General features: G+C 46.5%; 1 protein-coding gene across 1 annotated transcript in view; it reads left to right on the forward strand.

Annotated features, from left to right (window-relative positions):
- LOC129862984 (integrin alpha-9-like) overlaps positions 1-23,099 on the forward strand; it is a 233,225-nt gene that overhangs the window by 161,939 nt on the left and 48,187 nt on the right. The window contains exons 17-18 of the mRNA XM_055935066.1: positions 473-549; positions 1,422-1,569. Coding sequence (XP_055791041.1) covers positions 473-549; positions 1,422-1,569 — 225 coding nt within the window. The remainder of the gene's footprint in view (positions 1-472; positions 550-1,421; positions 1,570-23,099) is intronic.

Raw genomic sequence — 23,099 nt, forward strand, 5'->3', positions numbered from 1 at the left:
ACACAACATACTATAGTGACAACACCTTGCGACCATGCTAAGAGTTTTGGTGTAACGGCTAAGCTGTGGGGTTGACAGTCGCTGGATCCAGGTTCGAGTCCTGGTCTGATTTACCCCCGAATTCCGGCAGTACTCTCTACCGAGAGTCAATCAGAGTTGAAAGTAAATTATTTAGAATCAGGGACTGATACATACAGTATATTTAGTTTCGATCAATTTCCTTTAAATTTTATAAATATTTTAGGAATCGACCCTCTAACACTGGTACCTGAAAGCAAAGTCTCTTCTTCCTCTGTGTTAGCAGAGGAATGTCTAGAAATGACCTCAAAGAAATAACCTCAGATTATCGTTATGAGGTGGTTTCGGTTGCCACCTGGTGTTACCACCGTGTTTTCTTTCCTTGAGTGGAATTTGGAAGATTGATCAATTTTGTTATTTTTCGATTACCGCTACCTTTCGTTTCCTCTTCTAGACATGGTTTGAGAGGAACTGCCTGTCTGATGACTGTGCTGCTGACCTGAGACTCCATGGGAAACTGCTGCTTTCTGGGTAAAAAAACACACTCACACACACACACACTGTTTGTTCCTCTGTTTGACCACTCACTTGGTTTATATCATATATATTCGTGTGTATGTTTTGGACGTGTTTAACTATACTTGTCAGGACCATAAGTCAGCCACAAGGATAGTAAATGAACAAACATTTCATCAACTGGGGACATTTTGTTTGTCCCCACAAAGTCAAATGCTATTTCTACGGGGTTTATGGTTATGGTTAGAATTAGGGTTAGGAGCTAGGGTTAGATTTAGGGTTAAGGTTAGGTTTTCGGGTTAAGGTTAGGGTACGGGTTAGGATAGTTGTAGATTGTGTGTGCCAGCACGCGTTCTCTTCTGGCCTCTGCTCACCACTCTGCTATGAAAGGAGACTGAGGTCATCCTGTACACACTGAGGTGTGGGTGTGGTCAGTGGAACTATGATGCGTGCTCATTGGCTCTCGTTGTCATTGGAAGCCATCCATGCTTTCTCCATATTTAGTGAGGGAGGTCCTTTTCCTCTTGTTGTATGAATCATTGGCAGTGTGGACTTTTGGAAACCAATAGCTGTTGAAATTCAGTGGTTCAGTGGTATTACTACTAGTATAACAGCTTAGTTATATATTACTAGTGTCTTTTGCTTGTGTGTGGAGTGAAAATCTCTCATATAACTCCATTGTAGTTCTCATAATAACTTATAACTGAGAGTAATACGTTTAGAAAAGAAAGAAAGCTTCTTCTGAATGACTATAATATTCTCTACCAGGCTCCATATCCGTCCCCTTCTAGTCTTGGCAAGCGTGAGGAATGTACGGAACGTCTCACAATCTTTTAACTGATTCTGTCCCTATCAAATAAAAGTAATTATTCCATTCCTGCGTCTAGGCTCCACGTGCGGTCCCATCTGGCCCTAGGAGGAGTGAGGAACGTCTCTCTGAACGTGACCCTCTCCAACGCAGGGGACGATGCCTACGACACCAACATCTACTTCAACTTCTCCAGAGAGGTCTTCTATATCAACTACTGGCAGGAGGTTGGTTGTTGTTCTATTGTTGTTGTAAGTGGGGGCTGTTGTGTGGAAGGTTTCATTGATTGGTTGTTCTGTCTTTTCATTCTGCTGTTGTCTCTTCATGACTATTGTTGTGCATGTTTGTTTACATGTTGAAATGTCGGTTGTTTACATTTTAGGACTCATGTCTAGTGTTTCTTTGGTTAGGGGTTGTTGCGGTGATGTTTTGAAATAAATACGTTTTGGGAAAGTTGAATTAACAGTTGATCAATGGTTACTGTAGGAAATGGAAGATTCCAGCAATCAGGAGGGAAAAAACAGAAAGGGAACCCTACAACTGGGTATCCCACAACTGCAAATTCTTTAAAATCTCTGAATTTTGGCTAAGTTTCCAGAATTATGCAACTCTAACAAGAGCACAAGACCTAACTAAAATATTCCTCATTCAACAACACCATTCACTGAGGCTATGTTTCAACAACACCATTCGCTGAGGCTATATTTCAACAACACCATTCACTGAGGCTATGTTTCAACAACACCATTCACTGAGGCTATATTTCAACAACACCATTCACTGAGGCTATGTTTCAACAACACCATTCACTGAGGCTATATTTCAACAACACCATTCGCTGAGGCTATGTTTCAACAACACCATTCGCTGAGGCTATATCTCAACAACACCATTCACTGAGGCTATATTTCAACAACACCATTCACTGAGGCTATGTTTCAACAACACCATTCACTGAGGCTATATTTCAACAACACCATTCACTGAGGCTATGTTTCAACAACACCATTCGCTGAGGCTGTACTTCAACAACACCATTTGCTGAGGCTATATCTCAACAACACCATTCGCTGAGGCTGTATTTCAACAACACCATTCGCTGAGGCTGTATTTCAACAACACCATTTGCTGAGGCTGTTTCAACAACACCATTCGCTGAGGCTATGTTTCAACAACACCATTCACTGAGGCTGTTTCAACAACACCATTCGCTGAGGCTATTTCAACAACACCATTCGCTGAGGCTATTTCAACAACACCATTCGCTGAGGCTATTTCAACAACACCATTCGCTGAGGCTATTTCAACAACACCATTCGCTGAGGCTATTTCAACAACACCATTCGCTGAGGCTATTTCAACAACACCATTCGCTGAGGCTGTTTCAACACACCATTTGCTGAGGCTATATTTCAACAACACCATACGCTGAGGCTGTTTCAACAACACCATTCGCTGAGGCTATGTTTCAACAACACCATTCACTGAGGCTATATTTCAACAACACCATTCACTGAGGCTATGTTTCAACAACACCATTCGCTGAGGCTATATCTCAACAACACCATTCACTGAGGCTATATTTCAACAACACCATTTGCTGAGGCTATGTTTCAACAACACCATTTGCTGAGGCTATGTTTCAACAACACCATTCGCTGAGGCTATATTTCAACAACACCATTCACTGAGGCTATGTTTCAACAACACCATTCACTGAGGCTATATTTCAACAACACCATTCACTGAGGCTATGTTTCAACAACACCATTCACTGAGGCTATATTTCAACAACACCATTCGCTGAGGCTATGTTTCAACAACACCATTCGCTGAGGCTATATTTCAACAACACCATTCACTGAGGCTATGTTTCAACAACACCATTCACTGAGGCTATATTTCAACAACACCATTCACTGAGGCTATGTTTCAACAACACCATTCACTGAGGCTATATTTCAACAACACCATTCGCTGAGGCTATGTTTCAACAACACCATTCGCTGAGGCTATATCTCAACAACACCATTCACTGAGGCTATATTTCAACAACACCATTCACTGAGGCTATGTTTCAACAACACCATTCGCTGAGGCTATATTTCAACAACACCATTCACTGAGGCTATATTTCAACAACACCATTCACTGAGGCTATATTTCAACAACACCATTCACTGAGGCTATATTTCAACAACACCATTCACTGAGGCTATATTTCAACAACACCATTCACTGAGGCTATATTTCAACAACACCATTCACTGAGGCTATATTTCAACAACACCATTCACTGAGGCTATGTTTCAACAACACCATTCACTGAGGCTATGTTTCAACAACACCATTCACTGAGGCTATATTTCAACAACACCATTCACTGAGGCTATGTTTCAACAACACCATTCACTGAGGCTATATTTCAACAACACCATTCGCTGAGGCTATGTTTCAACAACACCATTCGCTGAGGCTATATTTCAACAACACCATTCACTGAGGCTATATTTCAACAACACCATTTGCTGAGGCTATATTTCAACAACACCATTTGCTGAGGCTATATTTCAACAACACCATTTGCTGAGGCTATATTTCAACAACACCATTTGCTGAGGCTATATTTCAACAACACCATTTGCTGAGGCTATGTTTCAACAACACCATTCGCTGAGGCTATGTTTCAACAACACCATTCGCTGAGGCTGTTTCAACAACACCATTCGCTGAGGCTATATTTCAACAACACCATTCACTGAGGCTATATTTCAACAACACCATTCGCGGAGGCTATATTTCAACAACACCATTTGCTGAGGCTATAGCTGTGTTCAAATACCCATACTAACATAACGTATGCTACATACTTAATGAGTATATGCTACATACTATATACTATTCGTTGATTTTAGTATATTGTAAACTAACGGTATCCTATCAGCTGAGCGTCCTAGTGCTTCACCTGTCTACCGGAAGTTGATGCTGTTATGCAACCTCTTGCCTGCTTGTTAGCATAACAAATTACTAGCTAGACATTATACAACTTTGGGTGTGTTCTTAAATTCAATTTGGAGTGCCGGAGTGCCCTTAGACTGCACTCTGGGTGTAGCGTTTCGCTCTCGGAGCGCTGAGAGCGCAAACTGGACACTCTGGCTGGATTAGGGTTGATTCAAGTATTCTGGCCTTACAACGACAGTCAAGCACCCAAGCTGGTTGGCTGATGTTGTCTAGCTTGCTAGCTTCTTCCAGACACAAATGAGAGAACACCTCACTCTGACCATTTTACTCGCCCTAGCAGAGCTGGTTATCCAGAGCGTTGTTGACTTTAACTGTGCTGCTGGCAACAATTGAATTACGTTTTTTTGCCAATGTTTACTGACACCGGCCATATTCAACCGGTGTTGAGCATTCGTCAATTCATCAGTTATGCTGCGCTCTGGTACACTCAGAAGAGAGCATTCTGAAATCAGAGTAGATAGCCAGAGCGAATTTACGAAAGCACCCAAAAGTAATTTAAGAACACAAAACAACTCTACTACTTAGCTAAGCTAAGAATGACAGGAGTGATCAAGTCAATACATGTTGGTTTAGATAGCATATAGGTACTATACTGGCAAGCTTGATATATTCGTAGCCAACTAATGTTAGGTAGCTAGCTAACATACCGGTACATACTGCTGTAATGATACGCTATGTGGTTCGTACGGATTGTGTTGCTAACAAATTGTCAGCCAACATAACGTGTAAGGTAACTTATTTGAAAAGTCATTACTTTATTACATTGCTCAACATTTTCTTCACATTTGTCATAATTAGTTAAAGCAATGAATTTGTGTCCGCTCTCGTTGGACTTCCGCCATTTTCTCCAAATCTGAAAACGATGTGAAGCCCATTTATGGAAGAATTGCGCTATGGGCCCTAAAAGCACGGAACTAATGTCGACTGCTTGTATACTTCGCATTTTGGCAAATGTAGTACGACATCTGGAAACTTTTGGCATGCTAACTATATCCATACTATGACCAATAAGCATACTATATACTCAATTTATATCACAAATAGTATGGTTAGTGCGGTATTTATGAGTATTCGAACACAGCTTATACATTAGGACGTGAAACGTGTTTAAGACAGTATTTTCCAGCATTCATAGTGTATCTGATTGTGAACCTCCACATTTAAGCGCAGACTTTTCCCCCGAAACTGTAAATGTGTTTCTCAGAAGAGGAGGAGGGCATTGGCTCTAGGCTAGAGGTTAGGTTAGTGTGCTGTCTGTCTGTCTGCTCTCTGTCAATTGTTGTTATATAACAGCAGACAGACCTAGTCAGACCTGAGTAAGATGCCATGTTTCTCTAGCCAATGCTTACTCTACACCAATCCAATTACTTTGAATTCCATGATGGGGAGTGTGAAACTGTATGAAAGGGAAGTGTGCACATGTATGGAAGGTGAGTGGAGAATGGGGACACAGACTCAGTTTTTGTAAGGCCAGCGGAACAGACCTCAATCAATCAAGTTTATTTTATATAGCCCTTCGTACATCAGCTAATATCTCGAAGTGCTGTACAGAAACCCAGCCTAAAACCCCAAACAGCAAGCAATGCAGGTGTAGAAGCACGGTATGCTAGAAAAACTCCCTAGAAAGGCCAAAACCTAGGAAGAAACCTAGAGAGGAACCAGACCTAATCATACCGGAGAGAGATGCCATGTCAGTCAAAGCTTAGGAAAGAGGGAGGGCGGGAGGGAGGAAGAAGAATGGACATTGAATATAAGTTCAATCTAATATGCACAATAATATTTGACCTAAATATTGCAAAAATAATATTTTAAGGGTTTTCGTTTCACCTGGCTAATTGAATGAACTATTAACTTCAGGTTTAGTATTGGTTTACCTCCTGTAAGAGACTCTTTCTTTGTCTGGAAAGCTAATAGGTTGAGGTAGTCTAAGTGTGTAGTATACAGTATGCTAATATGGGTATTGGAACACAGCTTATGCTTCCTACAGTCATCAGACTAAGGCTGTTGCTGGGTGTGAGACTCCTGCAGACCTGGCTTTAAATACTATTTGAATTTATCTCAAATACTTTAGAATGTATATTAGCTTTACTTGATTGAGCTTGCCTGTTGCAATGGATCCAATGGAACAGTCCAGAAAGTGCAAACCCCACCCACCTGGCACTCCAGGCAAAGTATTTTAAATATTTCAAATAATATTTGAACGCAGGTCTGGCTGTGAGAGACTCCTGTGTCCTCTTTTTTAATATTGTTCCCTTCCTGTCTGTGACTTCCTGGTCCCGCTGATCCCTCTGCCTATCAGCTTCTTAAACAAAAATTCTCTCAACCTAGCAGCTTCTTAAAAGCAGTGAATTTGTATCCGATCTCGTTGTACTTCGGCTGCATATTTCCCGCCATTTTCTTGAAATCTGAAAATGATGTGAAGCCACGCCCATTTCCTGAAGAATTGCCCTAAAGTACGGAAATAGTGTCCTCTGCGTGTATACTTCATATTTTGGCGGATTTAGTATGACATCCTGGAACTTTTGGGATACTAACTATATACATACTATGACCAATAAGCATACCATATACTCAATTCACATCACAAATAGTACAGTTAGTATGAGTATTCGAACACAGCTATTGACTTTTGTAATTACTTCTGCCTGCTGGTAGAATTCAGAGGTGTTTATGTGACCTCTCTCTGCTCTGCTAAGGTTCTGTTAGGGTCAGCTCCCGCTCCTCCTCTGAGGCTCTTTCTCACTCTGTGTGTGCCTGTGTGTGTGGAGCTGAGTGTGAACTCCCATTCCCCCTGATTTTAAGAGCGGTGGTCTGGTTATCTCTCTGTTGTTCTTGCAACCAGAGCCGTCTGAAAACCAGGGAGGTGAATTAGTTTCAGAAGCTCATCTCACTCCTCAGAGTGGGGTTGGCACTTTTATGACTATTCTCTTGGTTCCATTGCACCAGGCAAGCACAATTAAGCCCAGCGGAAGTATTATAAATTGTTTCAAATAGTATTTGAACGTAGGACTGTCGTCACACTGCCACACACAGCTGCACAGGAGCCTGGGTTATGAGGTGGAGGTGGGTGGTGGGCTTATTTGTACTTTTTTGTGGGAGCACAGGGTTTATGTTTTGGAATCTTATGTTCATCATGACAGGTCCTGGGTTTGTGATATTCAGAACCTCTGCTACAGGCTGTTGTGGTAAAGTAAGAAGTTAACAAACGCCTATAGCAGAGGGCCTGGCTATAAACATTGTGTGCGACCACGCTGGTGTGGTACTAGTTTGAGGACATGTAACCAGAGCAGTGTTGTGATTTTAGAGAACCATTTCTGCCAAGTCCTGCTGTGGCAAGCTCATATCAAAGTCTAAATACGGAAAGTTGGGGCATTTTTTAACTGAACTAAAGACACAGAAGAAAACACTCAATCCTTAGCCAATTAGAGTCTTTGGCATGGATTTTAAACGTTTATTTATTTAACCTTTATTTAACTAGGCAAGTCAGTTGAGAACAAATTCTTATTTACAATGATGGCCGACCAAAAGGCAAAAGGCCTCCTGCGGTGACGGGGGCTGGGATTAAACATCTAAAACAAAATAAAAATATAGGACAAAACACACACCGTGACAAGAGAGACACCACAACATTACATTAACAGAGACCTAAAACTACAAAATAGCATGGTGGCAACACATGGCAACACAACATGGTAGCAACACAACATGGCAGCAGCACAACATGGTAGCAGCACAAAACATGGTACCAACATTATTGGGCACAGACAACAGCACAATTGGCAAGAAGGTAGAGACAACAATATATCACGCACAGCAGCCACAACTGTCAGTAAGAGTGTCCATGATTGTGTCTTTAAATGAAGAGTTAAAACTGTCCAGTTTGAGTGTTTGTTGCAGCTCGTTCCAGTCGCTAGCTGCAGCAAACTGAAAAGAGAAGCGACTCAGGGATATGTGTGGTTTGGGGAATACAATAATGAGAAAGACATGGGGGAAAACACCAGTGAAAGATTGAGAGGGAGAGATGAACAAACAGACAGTAGTCCTAGTCTCCCCACAGAGAAAGGAAAGCCACGTCTGCTCTGTTCTCTCTCAAGGCCCTGCCAGGGGGGTGACTGGGAAACAGGCTGACCCCGCCCCCACTCTCTGAATTCAATTCAAAGTGCATTATTGGCATGGGAAACATATGTTTACATTGCCAAAGCAAGTGAAATAAACAGATAAATCCAACATATCCAGGAGTTACTAGTCTAGCTAAAATCCACATGACATTAGGAATCACTGTAGTTCCCTATTGAATACTGTAACCAGTTCACTCCCTAATGAATGATGTAACCAGTTCACTACCTATTGAATACTGTAACCAGTTCACTCCCTGTTGAATACTGTAACCAGTTCACTCCCTGTTGAATACTGTAACCAGTTCACTACCTAATGAATGATGTAACCAGTTCACTCCCTGTTGAATACTGTAACCAGTTCACTCCCTGTTGAATACTGTAACCAGTTCACTACCCGTTGAATACTGTAACCAGTTCACTACCCGTTGAATACTGTAACCAGTTCACTACCTGTTGAATACTGTAACCAGTTCACTCCCTGTTGAATACTGTAACCAGTTCACTCCCTAATGAATGATGTAACCAGTTCACTCCCTGTTGAATACTGTAACCAGTTCACTCCCTGTTGAATACTGTAACCAGTTCACTCCCTATTGAATACTGTAACCAGTTCACTCCCTGTTGAATACTGTAACCAGTTCACTACCCGTTGAATACTGTAACCAGTTCACTACCCGTTGAATACTGTAACCAGTTCACTACCTGTTGAATACTGTAACCAGTTCACTCCCTGTTGAATACTGTAACCAGTTCACTACCTATTGAATACTGTAACCAGTTCACTCCCTATTGAATACTGTAACCAGTTCACTACCCGTTGAATACTGTAACCAGTTCACTACCTGTTGAATACTGTAACCAGTTCACTCCCTATTGAATACTGTAACCAGTTCACTCCCTGTTGAATACTGTAACCAGTTCACTCCCTGTTGAATACTGTAACCAGTTCACTCCCTGTTGAATACTGTAACCAGTTCACTCCCTGTTGAATACTGTAACCAGTTCACTACCTGTTGAATGATGTAACCAGTTCACTCCCTGTTGAATACTGTAACCAGTTCACTCCCTGTTGAATACTGTAACCAGTTCACTCCCTAATGAATGATGTAACCAGTTCACTCCCTGTTGAATACTGTAACCAGTTCACTCCCTGTTGAATACTGTAACCAGTTCACTCCCTGTTGAATACTGTAACCAGTTCACTCCCTGTTGAATACTGTAACCAGTTCACTCCCTAATGAATGATGTAACCAGTTCACTCCCTGTTGAATACTGTAACCAGTTCACTCCCTGTTGAATACTGTAACCAGTTCACTCCCTGTTGAATACTGTAACCAGTTCACTCCCTGTTGAATACTGTAACCAGTTCACTCCCTGTTGAATACTGTAACCAGTTCACTCCCTGTTGAATACTGTAACCAGTTCACTCCCTAATGAATACTGTAACCAGTTCACTCCCTGTTGAATACTGTAACCAGTTCACTCCCTGTTGAATACTGTAACCAGTTCACTCCCTGTTGAATACTGTAACCAGTTCACTCCCTATTGAATACTGTAACCAGTTCGCTCCCTGTTGAATACTGTAACCAGTTCACTACCCGTTGAATACTGTAACCAGTTCACTACCCGTTGAATACTGTAACCAGTTCACTCCCTATTGAATACTGTAACCAGTTCACTCCCTGTTGAATACTGTAACCAGTTCACTCCCTGTTGAATACTGTAACCAGTTCACTCCCTAATGAATACTGTAACCAGTTCACTACCTATTGAATACTGTAACCAGTTCACTACCTATTGAATACTGTAACCAGTTCACTCCCTGTTGAATACTGTAACCAGTTCACTCCCTGTTGAATACTGTAACCAGTTCACTCCCTAATGAATACTGTAACCAGTTCACTACCTATTGAATACTGTAACCAGTTCACTACCCATTGAATACTGTAACCAGTTCACTACCCATTGAATACTGTAACCAGTTCACTACCTATTGAATACTGTAACCAGTTCACTACCTATTGAATACTGTAACCAGTTCACTACCTATTGAATACTGTAACCAGTTCACTACCCATTGAATACTGTAACCAGTTCACTACCTATTGAATACTGTAACCAGTTCACTCCCTATTGAATACTGTAACCAGTTCACTCCCTATTGAATACTGTAACCAGTTCGCTCCCTGTTGAATACTGTAACCAGTTCACTCCCTATTGAATACTGTAACCAGTTCACTCCCTATTGAATACTGTAACCAGTTCACTCCCTATTGAATACTGTAACCAGTTCACTCCCTATTGAATACTGTAACCAGTTCACTCCCTATTGAATACTGTAACCAGTTCACTCCCTGTTGAATACTGTAACCAGTTCACTACCCGTTGAATACTGTAACCAGTTCACTACCCGTTGAATACTGTAACCAGTTCACTACCCGTTGAATACTGTAACCAGTTCACTACCTGTTGAATACTGTAACCAGTTCACTACCTATTGAATACTGTAACCAGTTCACTCCCTGTTGAATACTGTAACCAGTTCACTCCCTATTGAATACTGTAACCAGTTCACTCCCTATTGAATACTGTAACCAGTTCACTCCCTATTGAATACTGTAACCAGTTCACGCCCTAATGAATACTGTAACCAGTTCACTCCCTATTGAATACTGTAACCAGTTCACTCCCTATTGAATACTGTAACCAGTTCACTCCCTGTTGAATACTGTAACCAGTTCACTACCTATTGAATACTGTAACCAGTTCACTCCCTATTGAATACTGTAACCAGTTCACTCCCTATTGAATACTGTAACCAGTTCACTACCTATTGAATACTGTAACCAGTTCACTACCTGTTGAATACTGTAACCAGTTCACTCCCTATTGAATACTGTAACCAGTTCACTACCTATTGAATACTGTAACCAGTTCACTCCCTATTGAATACTGTAACCAGCTCACTCCCTGTTGAATACTGTAACCAGCTCACTCCCTGTTGAATACTGTAACCAGTTCACTCCCTATTGAATACTGTAACCAGTTCACTCCCTATTGAATACTGTAACCAGTTCACTCCCTGTTGAATACTGTAACCAGTTCACTACCTGTTGAATACTGTAACCAGTTCACTCCCTATTGAATACTGTAACCAGTTCACTCCCTGTTGAATACTGTAACCAGTTCACTCCCTGTTGAATACTGTAACCAGTTCACTACCTATTGAATACTGTAACCAGTTCACTCCCTGATGAATACTGTAACCAGTTCACTCCCTAATGAATACTGTAACCAGTTCACTCCCTGTTGAATACTGTAACCAGTTCACTCCCTGTTGAATACTGTAACCAGTTCACTCCCTTTTGAATACTGTAACCAGTTCACTCCCTATTGAATACTGTAACCAGTTCGCTCCCTGTTGAATACTGTAACCAGTTCACTACCCGTTGAATACTGTAACCAGTTCACTACCCGTTGAATACTGTAACCAGTTCACTCCCTATTGAATACTGTAACCAGTTCACTCCCTGTTGAATACTGTAACCAGTTCACTCCCTGTTGAATACTGTAACCAGTTCACTCCCTAATGAATACTGTAACCAGTTCACTACCTATTGAATACTGTAACCAGTTCACTACCTATTGAATACTGTAACCAGTTCACTCCCTGTTGAATACTGTAACCAGTTCACTCCCTGTTGAATACTGTAACCAGTTCACTCCCTAATGAATACTGTAACCAGTTCACTACCTATTGAATACTGTAACCAGTTCACTACCCATTGAATACTGTAACCAGTTCACTACCCATTGAATACTGTAACCAGTTCACTACCTATTGAATACTGTAACCAGTTCACTACCTATTGAATACTGTAACCAGTTCACTACCTATTGAATACTGTAACCAGTTCACTCCCTGTTGAATACTGTAACCAGTTCACTCCCTGTTGAATACTGTAACCAGTTCACTCCCTGTTGAATACTGTAACCAGTTCACTACCTATTGAATACTGTAACCAGTTCACTACCTATTGAATACTGTAACCAGTTCACTCCCTGTTGAATACTGTAACCAGTTCACTCCCTGTTGAATACTGTAACCAGTTCACTCCCTGTTGAATACTGTAACCAGTTCACTACCTATTGAATACTGTAACCAGTTCACTACCTATTGAATACTGTAACCAGTTCACTCCCTATTGAATACTGTAACCAGTTCACTCCCTTTTGAATAATGTAACCAGTTCACTCCCTATTGAATACTGTAACCAGTTCGCTCCCTGTTGAATACTGTAACCAGTTCACTACCCGTTGAATACTGTAACCAGTTCACTCCCTGTTGAATACTGTAACCAGTTCACTCCCTGTTGAATACTGTAACCAGTTCACTACCTGTTGAATACTGTAACCAGTTCACTCCCTATTGAATACTGTAACCAGTTCACTCCCTATTGAATACTGTAACCAGTTCACTCCCTGTTGAATACTGTAACCAGTTCACTACCTGTTGAATACTGTAACCAGTTCACTACCCGTTGAATACTGTAACCAGTTCACTCCCCGTTGAATACTGTAACCAGTTCACTCCCTATTGAATACTGTAACCAGTTCACTCCCTATTGAATACTGTAACCAGTTCACTCCCTATTGAATACTGTAACCAGTTCACTCCCTATTGAATACTGTAACCAGTTCACTCCCTGTTGAATACTGTAACCAGTTCACTCCCTATTGAATACTGTAACCAGTTCACTCCCTATTGAATACTGTAACCAGTTCACTCCCTGTTGAATACTGTAACCAGTTCACTACCTGTTGAATACTGTAACCAGTTCACTACCTATTGAATACTGTAACCAGTTCACTACCTATTGAATACTGTAACCAGTTCACTCCCTGTTGAATACTGTAACCAGTTCACTCCCTATTGAATACTGTAACCAGTTCACTCCCTATTGATTACTGTAAGCAGTTCACTACCCATTGAATACTGTAAGCAGTTCACTCCCTAATGAATACTGTAACCAGTTCACTCCCTGTTGAATACTGTAACCAGTTCACTCCCTATTAAATACTGTAACCAGTTCACTCCCTGTTGAATACTGTAACCAGTTCACTCCCTATTGAATGCTGTAACCAGTTCACTCCCTGTTGAATACTGTAACCAGTTCACTCCCTATTGAATACTGTAACCAGTTCACTCCCTGTTGAATACTGTAACCAGTTCACTCCCTGTTGAATACTGTAACCAGTTCACTACCTATTGAATACTGTAACCAGTTCACTCCCTATTGAATACTGTAACCAGTTCACTCCCTATTGAATGCTGTAACCAGTTCACTCCCTGTTGAATACTGTAACCAGTTCACTCCCTATTGAATACTGTAACCAGTTCACTCCCTGTTGAATACTGTAACCAGTTCACTACCTGTTGAATACTGTAACCAGTTCACTCCCTATTGAATACTGTAACCAGTTCACTCCCTATTGAATACTGTAACCAGTTCACTCCCTATTGAATACTGTAACCAGTTCACTACCTGTTGAATACTGTAACCAGTTCACTACCCAATGAATACTGTAACCAGTTCACTACCCATTGAATACTGTAACCAGTTCACTCCCTGTTGAATACTGTAACCAGTTCACTCCCTAATGAATACTGTAACCAGTTCACTCCCTGTTGAATACTGTAACCAGTTCACTACCTATTGAATACTGTAACCAGTTCACTCCCTATTGAATACTGTAACCAGTTCACTCCCTGTTGAATACTGTAACCAATTCACTACCTGTTGAATACTGTAACCAGTTCACTACCTATTGAATACTGTAACCAGTTCACTACCCATTGAATACTGTAACCAGTTCACTCCCTGTTGAATACTGTAACCAGTTCACTACCTGTTGAATACTGTAACCAGTTCACTCCCTATTGAATACTGTAACCAGTTCACTACCTATTGAATACTGTAACCAGTTCACTACCCATTGAATACTGTAACCAGTTCACTCCCTGTTGAATACTGTAACCAGTTCACTACCCGTTGAATACTGTAACCAGTTCACTCCCTGTTGAATACTGTAACCAGTTCACTACCTGTTGAATACTGTAACCAGTTCACTCCCTGTTGAATACTGTAACCAGTTCACTACCTGTTGAATACTGTAACCAGTTCACTCCCTATTGAATACTGTAACCAGTTCACTCCCTGTTGAATACTGTAACCAGTTCACTCCCTATTGAATACTGTAACCAGTTCACTCCCTGTTGAATACTGTAACCAGTTCACTCCCTATTGAATACTGTAACCAGTTCACTCCCTATTGAATACTGTAACCAGTTCACTCCCTGTTGAATACTGTAACCAGTTCACTACCTGTTGAATACTGTAACCAGTTCACTCCCTGTTGAATACTGTAACCAGTTCACTCCCTGTTGAATACTGTAACCAGTTCACTACCTATTGAATACTGTAACCAGTTCACTACCTGTTGAATACTGTAACCAGTTCACTCCCTATTGAATACTGTAACCAGTTCACTCCCTATTGAATACTGTAACCAGTTCACTCCCTATTGAATGCTGTAACCAGTTCACTCCCTATTGAATGCTGTGGTGGCAGGTGGTTAGAGCATTGGGCCAGTAACCAAAAGGTTGCTGGATTGAATCCCCGAGCTGACTAGGTAAAAATCTGTCGTTCTGTCCCTGAACAAGGCAGATAACCCACTGGTCCTCGTTAGGCCGTTATTGTAAATAAGAATTTGTTTGTAACTGACTGGCCTAGTTAAATAAAACATTTTTTTTTACTGTATCCAGTGAATTTAGGACTTTTCCAAACTGACAATAACAATATTATTTTCAAAGATTAAAACCTGAATTAGGGTTCACTGCAGGCATAAATTAAGACATTTGTCAAAGTTGTGATGCGTCCGTCCTCCTCCTCACCCCCCCCCCCCCCCCCCCCACAAACGCATACATCATGTCTCACCCCCACAAACGCACAAATCATGTCTCACCCCCACAAACGCACACATCATGTCTCACCCCCACAAACGCACACATCATGTCTCACCCCCACAAACGCACACTTCATGTCTCACCCCCACAAACGCACACATCATGTCTCAACCCCACAAACGCACACATCATGTCTCACCCCCACAAACGCACATGTCATGTCTCACCCCCACAAACGCACATGTCATGTCTCACCCCCACAAACGCACACATCATGTCTCACCCCCACAAACGCACACGTCATGTCTCACCCCCACAAACGCACACGTCATGTCTCACCCCCACATACACACACCATGTCTCCACCCCCCACACACACATCATGTCTCACCCCCACACACACGTCACATCCCCCCGCACAAACACATCATGTCTCACCCCCCCCCCACACACACATCATGTTTCACCCCCCCCCCACACACACACATGTCTCACCCCCTACACACCCACGTCTCCACTCCCCACACACATGTCACATCCCCCCCGCACACACACATTATGTCTCAACCCCTCACACACACACACATCATGTATCACCCCCCTACACACATCACCCCCCTTCACACGTCATGTCTCACCCCCCTACACACACCATGTCTCACCCCCCACACACACATCATGTCTCACCCCCCGCAAACACATCATGTCTCACCCCCCGCAAACACATCATGTCTCCACCCCCACACACACATCATGTCTCACCCAACACACACACACACACACACATCTCACCCCCCACACACACATCATGTCTCCACCCCCCCCACACACATCATGTCTCCAACCCCCACACACATATCATGTCTCACCCCCCTGCACACACATCATGTCTCACCCCCCTGCACACACATCATGTCTCACCCCCCTGCACACACATCATGTCTCACCCCCCTGCACACACATCATGTCTCACCCCCCTGCACACACATCATGTCTCACCCCCCTGCACACACATCATGTCTCACCCCCTGCACACACATCATGTCTCACCCCCCTGCACACACATCATGTCTCACCCCCCTGCACACACATCATGTCTCACCCCCCTGCACACACATCATGCCTCACCCCCCTGCACACACATCATGTCTCCACCCCGCACACACACATCATGTCTCACCCCCCCACACACACATCATGTCTCCACCCCCACACACACATCATGTCTCACCCCCCCACACACACATCATGTCTCCACCCCCACACACACATCATGTCTCACCCCCCTGCACACACATCATGTCTCCACCCCCACACACACATCATGTCTCACCCCCACACACACATCATGTCTCACCCCCCTGCACACACATCATGTCTCACCCCCACACACACATCATGTCTCACCCCCCCGCACACATATCATGTCTCACCCCCCTGCACACACATCATGTCTCACCCCCCTGCACACACATCATGTCTCACCCCCCTGCACACACATCATGTCTCCACCCCGCACACACACATCATGTCTCACCCCCCCACACACACATCATGTCTCCACCCCCACACACACATCATGTCTCACCCCCCTGCACACACATCATGTCTCCACTCCCACACACACATCATGTCTCACCCCCACACACACATCATGTCTCACCCCCCTGCACACACATATCATGTCTCACCCCCCTGCACACACATCATGTCTCACCCCCCGCACACACATCATGTCTCACCCCCCGCACACACATCATGTCTCACCCCCCACACACATCATGTCTCCACCCCCCCACACACATCATGTCCCCCCCCACACACACATCATGTCTCACCCCCCACACACATCATGTCTCCACCCCCCACACACATCATGTCTCACCCCCCTGCACACACATCATGTCTCCACCCCCCACACACATCATGTCTCACCCCCCTGCACACACATCATGTCTCCACCCCCGCACACACACATCATGTCTCACCCCCGCACACACACATCATGTCTCACCCCCCTGCACACACATCATGTCTCCACCCCCCTGCACACACATCATGTCTCACCCCCCTGCACACACATCATGTCTCCACCCCCCTGCACACACATCATGTCTCACCCCCCTGCACACACATCATGTCTCACCCCCCTGCACACACATCATGTCTCACCCCCCTGCACACACATCATGTCTCCACCCCCCGCACACACACATCATGTCTCACCCCCCACACAAATATCATGTCTCCACCCCCCCGCACACACATCATGTCTCACCCCCCCGCACACACATCATGTCTCACCCCCCCGCACACACACATCATGTCTCACCCCCCCGCACACACACATCATGTCTCACCCCCCCGCACACACACATCATGACTCACCCCCCCGCACACACACATCATGTCTCCACCCCCCCGCACACACATCATGTCTCACCCCCCCGCACACACATCATGTCTCACCCCCCGCACACACATCATGTCTCCACCCCCCTGCACACACATCATGTCTCACCCCCCCGCACAAACATCATGTCTCCACCCCCCTGCACACACATCATGTCTCCACCCCCACACACACATCATGTCTCCACCCCCCACACACACATCATGTCTCACCCCCATGCACACACATCATGTCTCACCCCCCTGCACACACATCATGTCTCACCCCCCTGCACACACATCATGTCTCCACCCCCCGCACACACATCATGTCTCCACCCCCCCACACACACATCATGTCTCCACCCCCACACACACAACATGTCTCCACCCCCCTGCACACACATCATGTCTCACCCCCACACACACATCATGTCTCACCCCCCTGCACACACATCATGTCTCCACCCCCCGCACACACACATCATGTCTCACCCCCCACACACATATCATGTCTCACCCCCCCACACAAACATCATGTCTCCACCCCCCCGCACACACATCATGTCTCCACCCCCACACACACATCATGTCTACACCCCCCACACACACATCATGTCTCACCCCCCTGCACACACATCATGTCTCACCCCCCTGCACACACATCATGTCTCACCCCCCTGCACACACATCATGTCTCCACCCCCCACACACACATCATGTCTCCACCCCCCCACACACACATCATGTCTCCACCCCCACACACACATCATGTCTCCACCCCCCTGCACACACATCATGTCTCACCCCCACACACACATCATGTCTCACCCCCCTGCACACACATCATGTCTTACCCCCCCACACACATATCATGTCTCACCCCCCTGCACACACATCATGTCTCACCCCCTGCACACACATCATGTCTCACCCCCCTGCACACACATCATGTCTCACCCCCCTGCACACACATCATGTCTCACCCCCCTGCACACACATCATGTCTCACCCCCATGCACACACATCATGTCTCACCCCCCCACACACACATCATGTCTCACCCCCCTGCACACACATCATGTCTCACCCCCATGCACACACATCATGTCTCCACCCCGCACACACACATCATGTCTCACCCCCCCACACACACATCATGTCTCCACCCCCACACACACATCATGTCTCACCCCCCCACACACACATCATGTCTCCACCCCCACACACACATCATGTCTCACCCCCCTGCACACACATCATGTCTCCACCCCCACACACACATCATGTCTCACCCCCACACACACATCATGTCTCACCCCCCTGCACACACATCATGTCTCACCCCCACACACACATCATGTCTCACCCCCCCGCACACATATCATGTCTCACCCCCCTGCACACACATCATGTCTCACCCCCCTGCACACACATCATGTCTCACCCCCCTGCACACACATCATGTCTCCACCCCGCACACACACATCATGTCTCACCCCCCCACACACACATCATGTCTCCACCCCCACACACACATCATGTCTCACCCCCCTGCACACACATCATGTCTCCACTCCCACACACACATCATGTCTCACCCCCACACACACATCATGTCTCACCCCCCTGCACACACATATCATGTCTCACCCCCCTGCACACACATCATGTCTCACCCCCCGCACACACATCATGTCTCACCCCCCGCACACACATCATGTCTCACCCCCCACACACATCATGTCTCACCCCCCACACACATCATGTCTCCACCCCCCACACACATCATGTCTCACCCCCCTGCACACACATCATGTCTCCACCCCCGCACACACACATCATGTCTCACCCCCGCACACACACATCATGTCTCACCCCCCTGCACACACATCATGTCTCACACCCGCACACACACATCATGTCTCACCCCCCTGCTCACACATCATGTCTCCACCCCCCTGCACACACATCATGTCTCACCCCCCTGCACACACATCATGTCTCCACCCCCCTGCACACACATCATGTCTCACCCCCCTGCACACACATCATGTCTCACCCCCCTGCACACACATCATGTCTCACCCCCCTGCACACACATCATGTCTCCACCCCCCGCACACACACATCATGTCTCACCCCCCACACAAATATCATGTCTCCACCCCCCCGCACACACATCATGTCTCACCCCCCCGCACACACATCATGTCTCACCCCCCCGCACACACACATCATGTCTCACCCCCCCGCACACACACATCATGTCTCACCCCCCCGCACACACACATCATGTCTCCACCCCCCCGCACACACATCATGTCTCCACCCCCCCACACACACATCATGTCTCCACCCCCACACACACATCATGTCTCCACCCCCCTGCACACACATCATGTCTCACCCCCCCGCACAAACATCATGTCTCCACCCCCCTGCACACACATCATGTCTCCACCCCCACACACACATCATGTCTCCACCCCCCACACACACATCATGTCTCACCCCCCTGCACACACATCATGTCTCACCCCCCTGCACACACATCATGTCTCACCCCCCTGCACACACATCATGTCTCCACCCCCCGCACACACATCATGTCTCCACCCCCCCACACACATCATGTCCCCCCCCACACACACATCATGTCTCACCCCCCACACACATCATGTCTCCACCCCCCACACACATCATGTCTCACCCCCCTGCACACACATCATGTCTCCACCCCCCACACACATCATGTCTCACCCCCCTGCACACACATCATGTCTCCACCCCCGCACACACACATCATGTCTCACCCCCGCACACACACATCATGTCTCACCCCCCTGCACACACATCATGTCTCCACCCCCCTGCACACACATCATGTCTCACCCCCCTGCACACACATCATGTCTCCACCCCCCTGCACACACATCATGTCTCACCCCCCTGCACACACATCATGTCTCACCCCCCTGCACACACATCATGTCTCACCCCCCTGCACACACATCATGTCTCCACCCCCCGCACACACACATCATGTCTCACCCCCCACACAAATATCATGTCTCCACCCCCCCGCACACACATCATGTCTCACCCCCCCGCACACACATCATGTCTCACCCCCCCGCACACACACATCATGTCTCACCCCCCCGCACACACACATCATGTCTCACCCCCCCGCACACACACATCATGACTCACAACCCCGCACACACACATCATGTCTCCACCCCCCCGCACACACATCATGTCTCACCCCCCCGCACACACATCATGTCTCACCCCCCGCACACACATCATGTCTCCACCCCCCTGCACACACATCATGTCTCACCCCCCCGCACAAACATCATGTCTCCACCCCCCTGCACACACATCATGTCTCCACCCCCACACACACATCATGTCTCCACCCCCCACACACACATCATGTCTCACCCCCATGCACACACATCATGTCTCACCCCCCTGCACACACATCATGTCTCACCCCCCTGCACACACATCATGTCTCCACCCCCCGCACACACATCATGTCTCCACCCCCCCACACACACATCATGTCTCCACCCCCACACACACATCATGTCTCCACCCCCCTGCACACACATCATGTCTCACCCCCACACACACATCATGTCTCACCCCCCTGCACACACATCATGTCTCCACCCCCCGCACACACACATCATGTCTCACCCCCCACACACATATCATGTCTCACCCCCCCACACAAACATCATGTCTCCACCCCCCCGCACACACATCATGTCTCCACCCCCACACACACATCATGTCTACACCCCCCACACACACATCATGTCTCACCCCCCTGCACACACATCATGTCTCACCCCCCTGCACACACATCATGTCTCACCCCCCTGCACACACATCATGTCTCCACCCCCCACACACACATCATGTCTCCACCCCCCCACACACACATCATGTCTCCACCCCCACACACACATCATGTCTCCACCCCCCTGCACACACATCATGTCTCACCCCCACACACACATCATGTCTCACCCCCCTGCACACACATCATGTCTTACCCCCCCACACACATATCATGTCTCACCCCCCTGCACACACATCATGTCTCACCCCCTGCACACACATCATGTCTCACCCCCCTGCACACACATCATGTCTCACCCCCCTGCACACACATCATGTCTCACCCCCCTGCACACACATCATGTCTCACCCCCATGCACACACATCATGTCTCACCCCCCCACACACACATCATGTCTCACCCCCCTGCACACACATCATGTCTCACCCCCATGCACACACATCATGTCTCCACCCCGCACACACACATCATGTCTCACCCCCCCACACACACATCATGTCTCCACCCCCACACACACATCATGTCTCACCCCCCCACACACACATCATGTCTCCACCCCCACACACACATCATGTCTCACCCCCCTGCACACACATCATGTCTCCACCCCCACACACACATCATGTCTCACCCCCACACACACATCATGTCTCACCCCCCTGCACACACATCATGTCTCACCCCCACACACACATCATGTCTCACCCCCCCGCACACATATCATGTCTCACCCCCCTGCACACACATCATGTCTCACCCCCCTGCACACACATCATGTCTCACCCCCCTGCACACACATCATGTCTCCACCCCGCACACACACATCATGTCTCACCCCCCCACACACACATCATGTCTCCACCCCCACACACACATCATGTCTCACCCCCCTGCACACACATCATGTCTCCACTCCCACACACACATCATGTCTCACCCCCACACACACATCATGTCTCACCCCCCTGCACACACATATCATGTCTCACCCCCCTGCACACACATCATGTCTCACCCCCCGCACACACATCATGTCTCACCCCCCGCACACACATCATGTCTCACCCCCCACACACATCATGTCTCCACCCCCCCCACACACATCATGTCCCCCCCCCACACACACATCATGTCTCACCCCCCACACACATCATGTCTCCACCCCCCACACACATCATGTCTCACCCCCCTGCACACACATCATGTCTCCACCCCCGCACACACACATCATGTCTCACCCCCGCACACACACATCATGTCTCACCCCCCTGCACACACATCATGTCTCACACCCGCACACACACATCATGTCTCACCCCCCTGCACACACATCATGTCTCCACCCCCCTGCACACACATCATGTCTCACCCCCCTGC

The sequence above is a fragment of the Salvelinus fontinalis genome, chromosome 1 (genome assembly GCF_029448725.1).
Source record: "Salvelinus fontinalis isolate EN_2023a chromosome 1, ASM2944872v1, whole genome shotgun sequence".
NCBI classification, from domain to species: Eukaryota; Metazoa; Chordata; class Actinopteri; order Salmoniformes; family Salmonidae; genus Salvelinus; species Salvelinus fontinalis.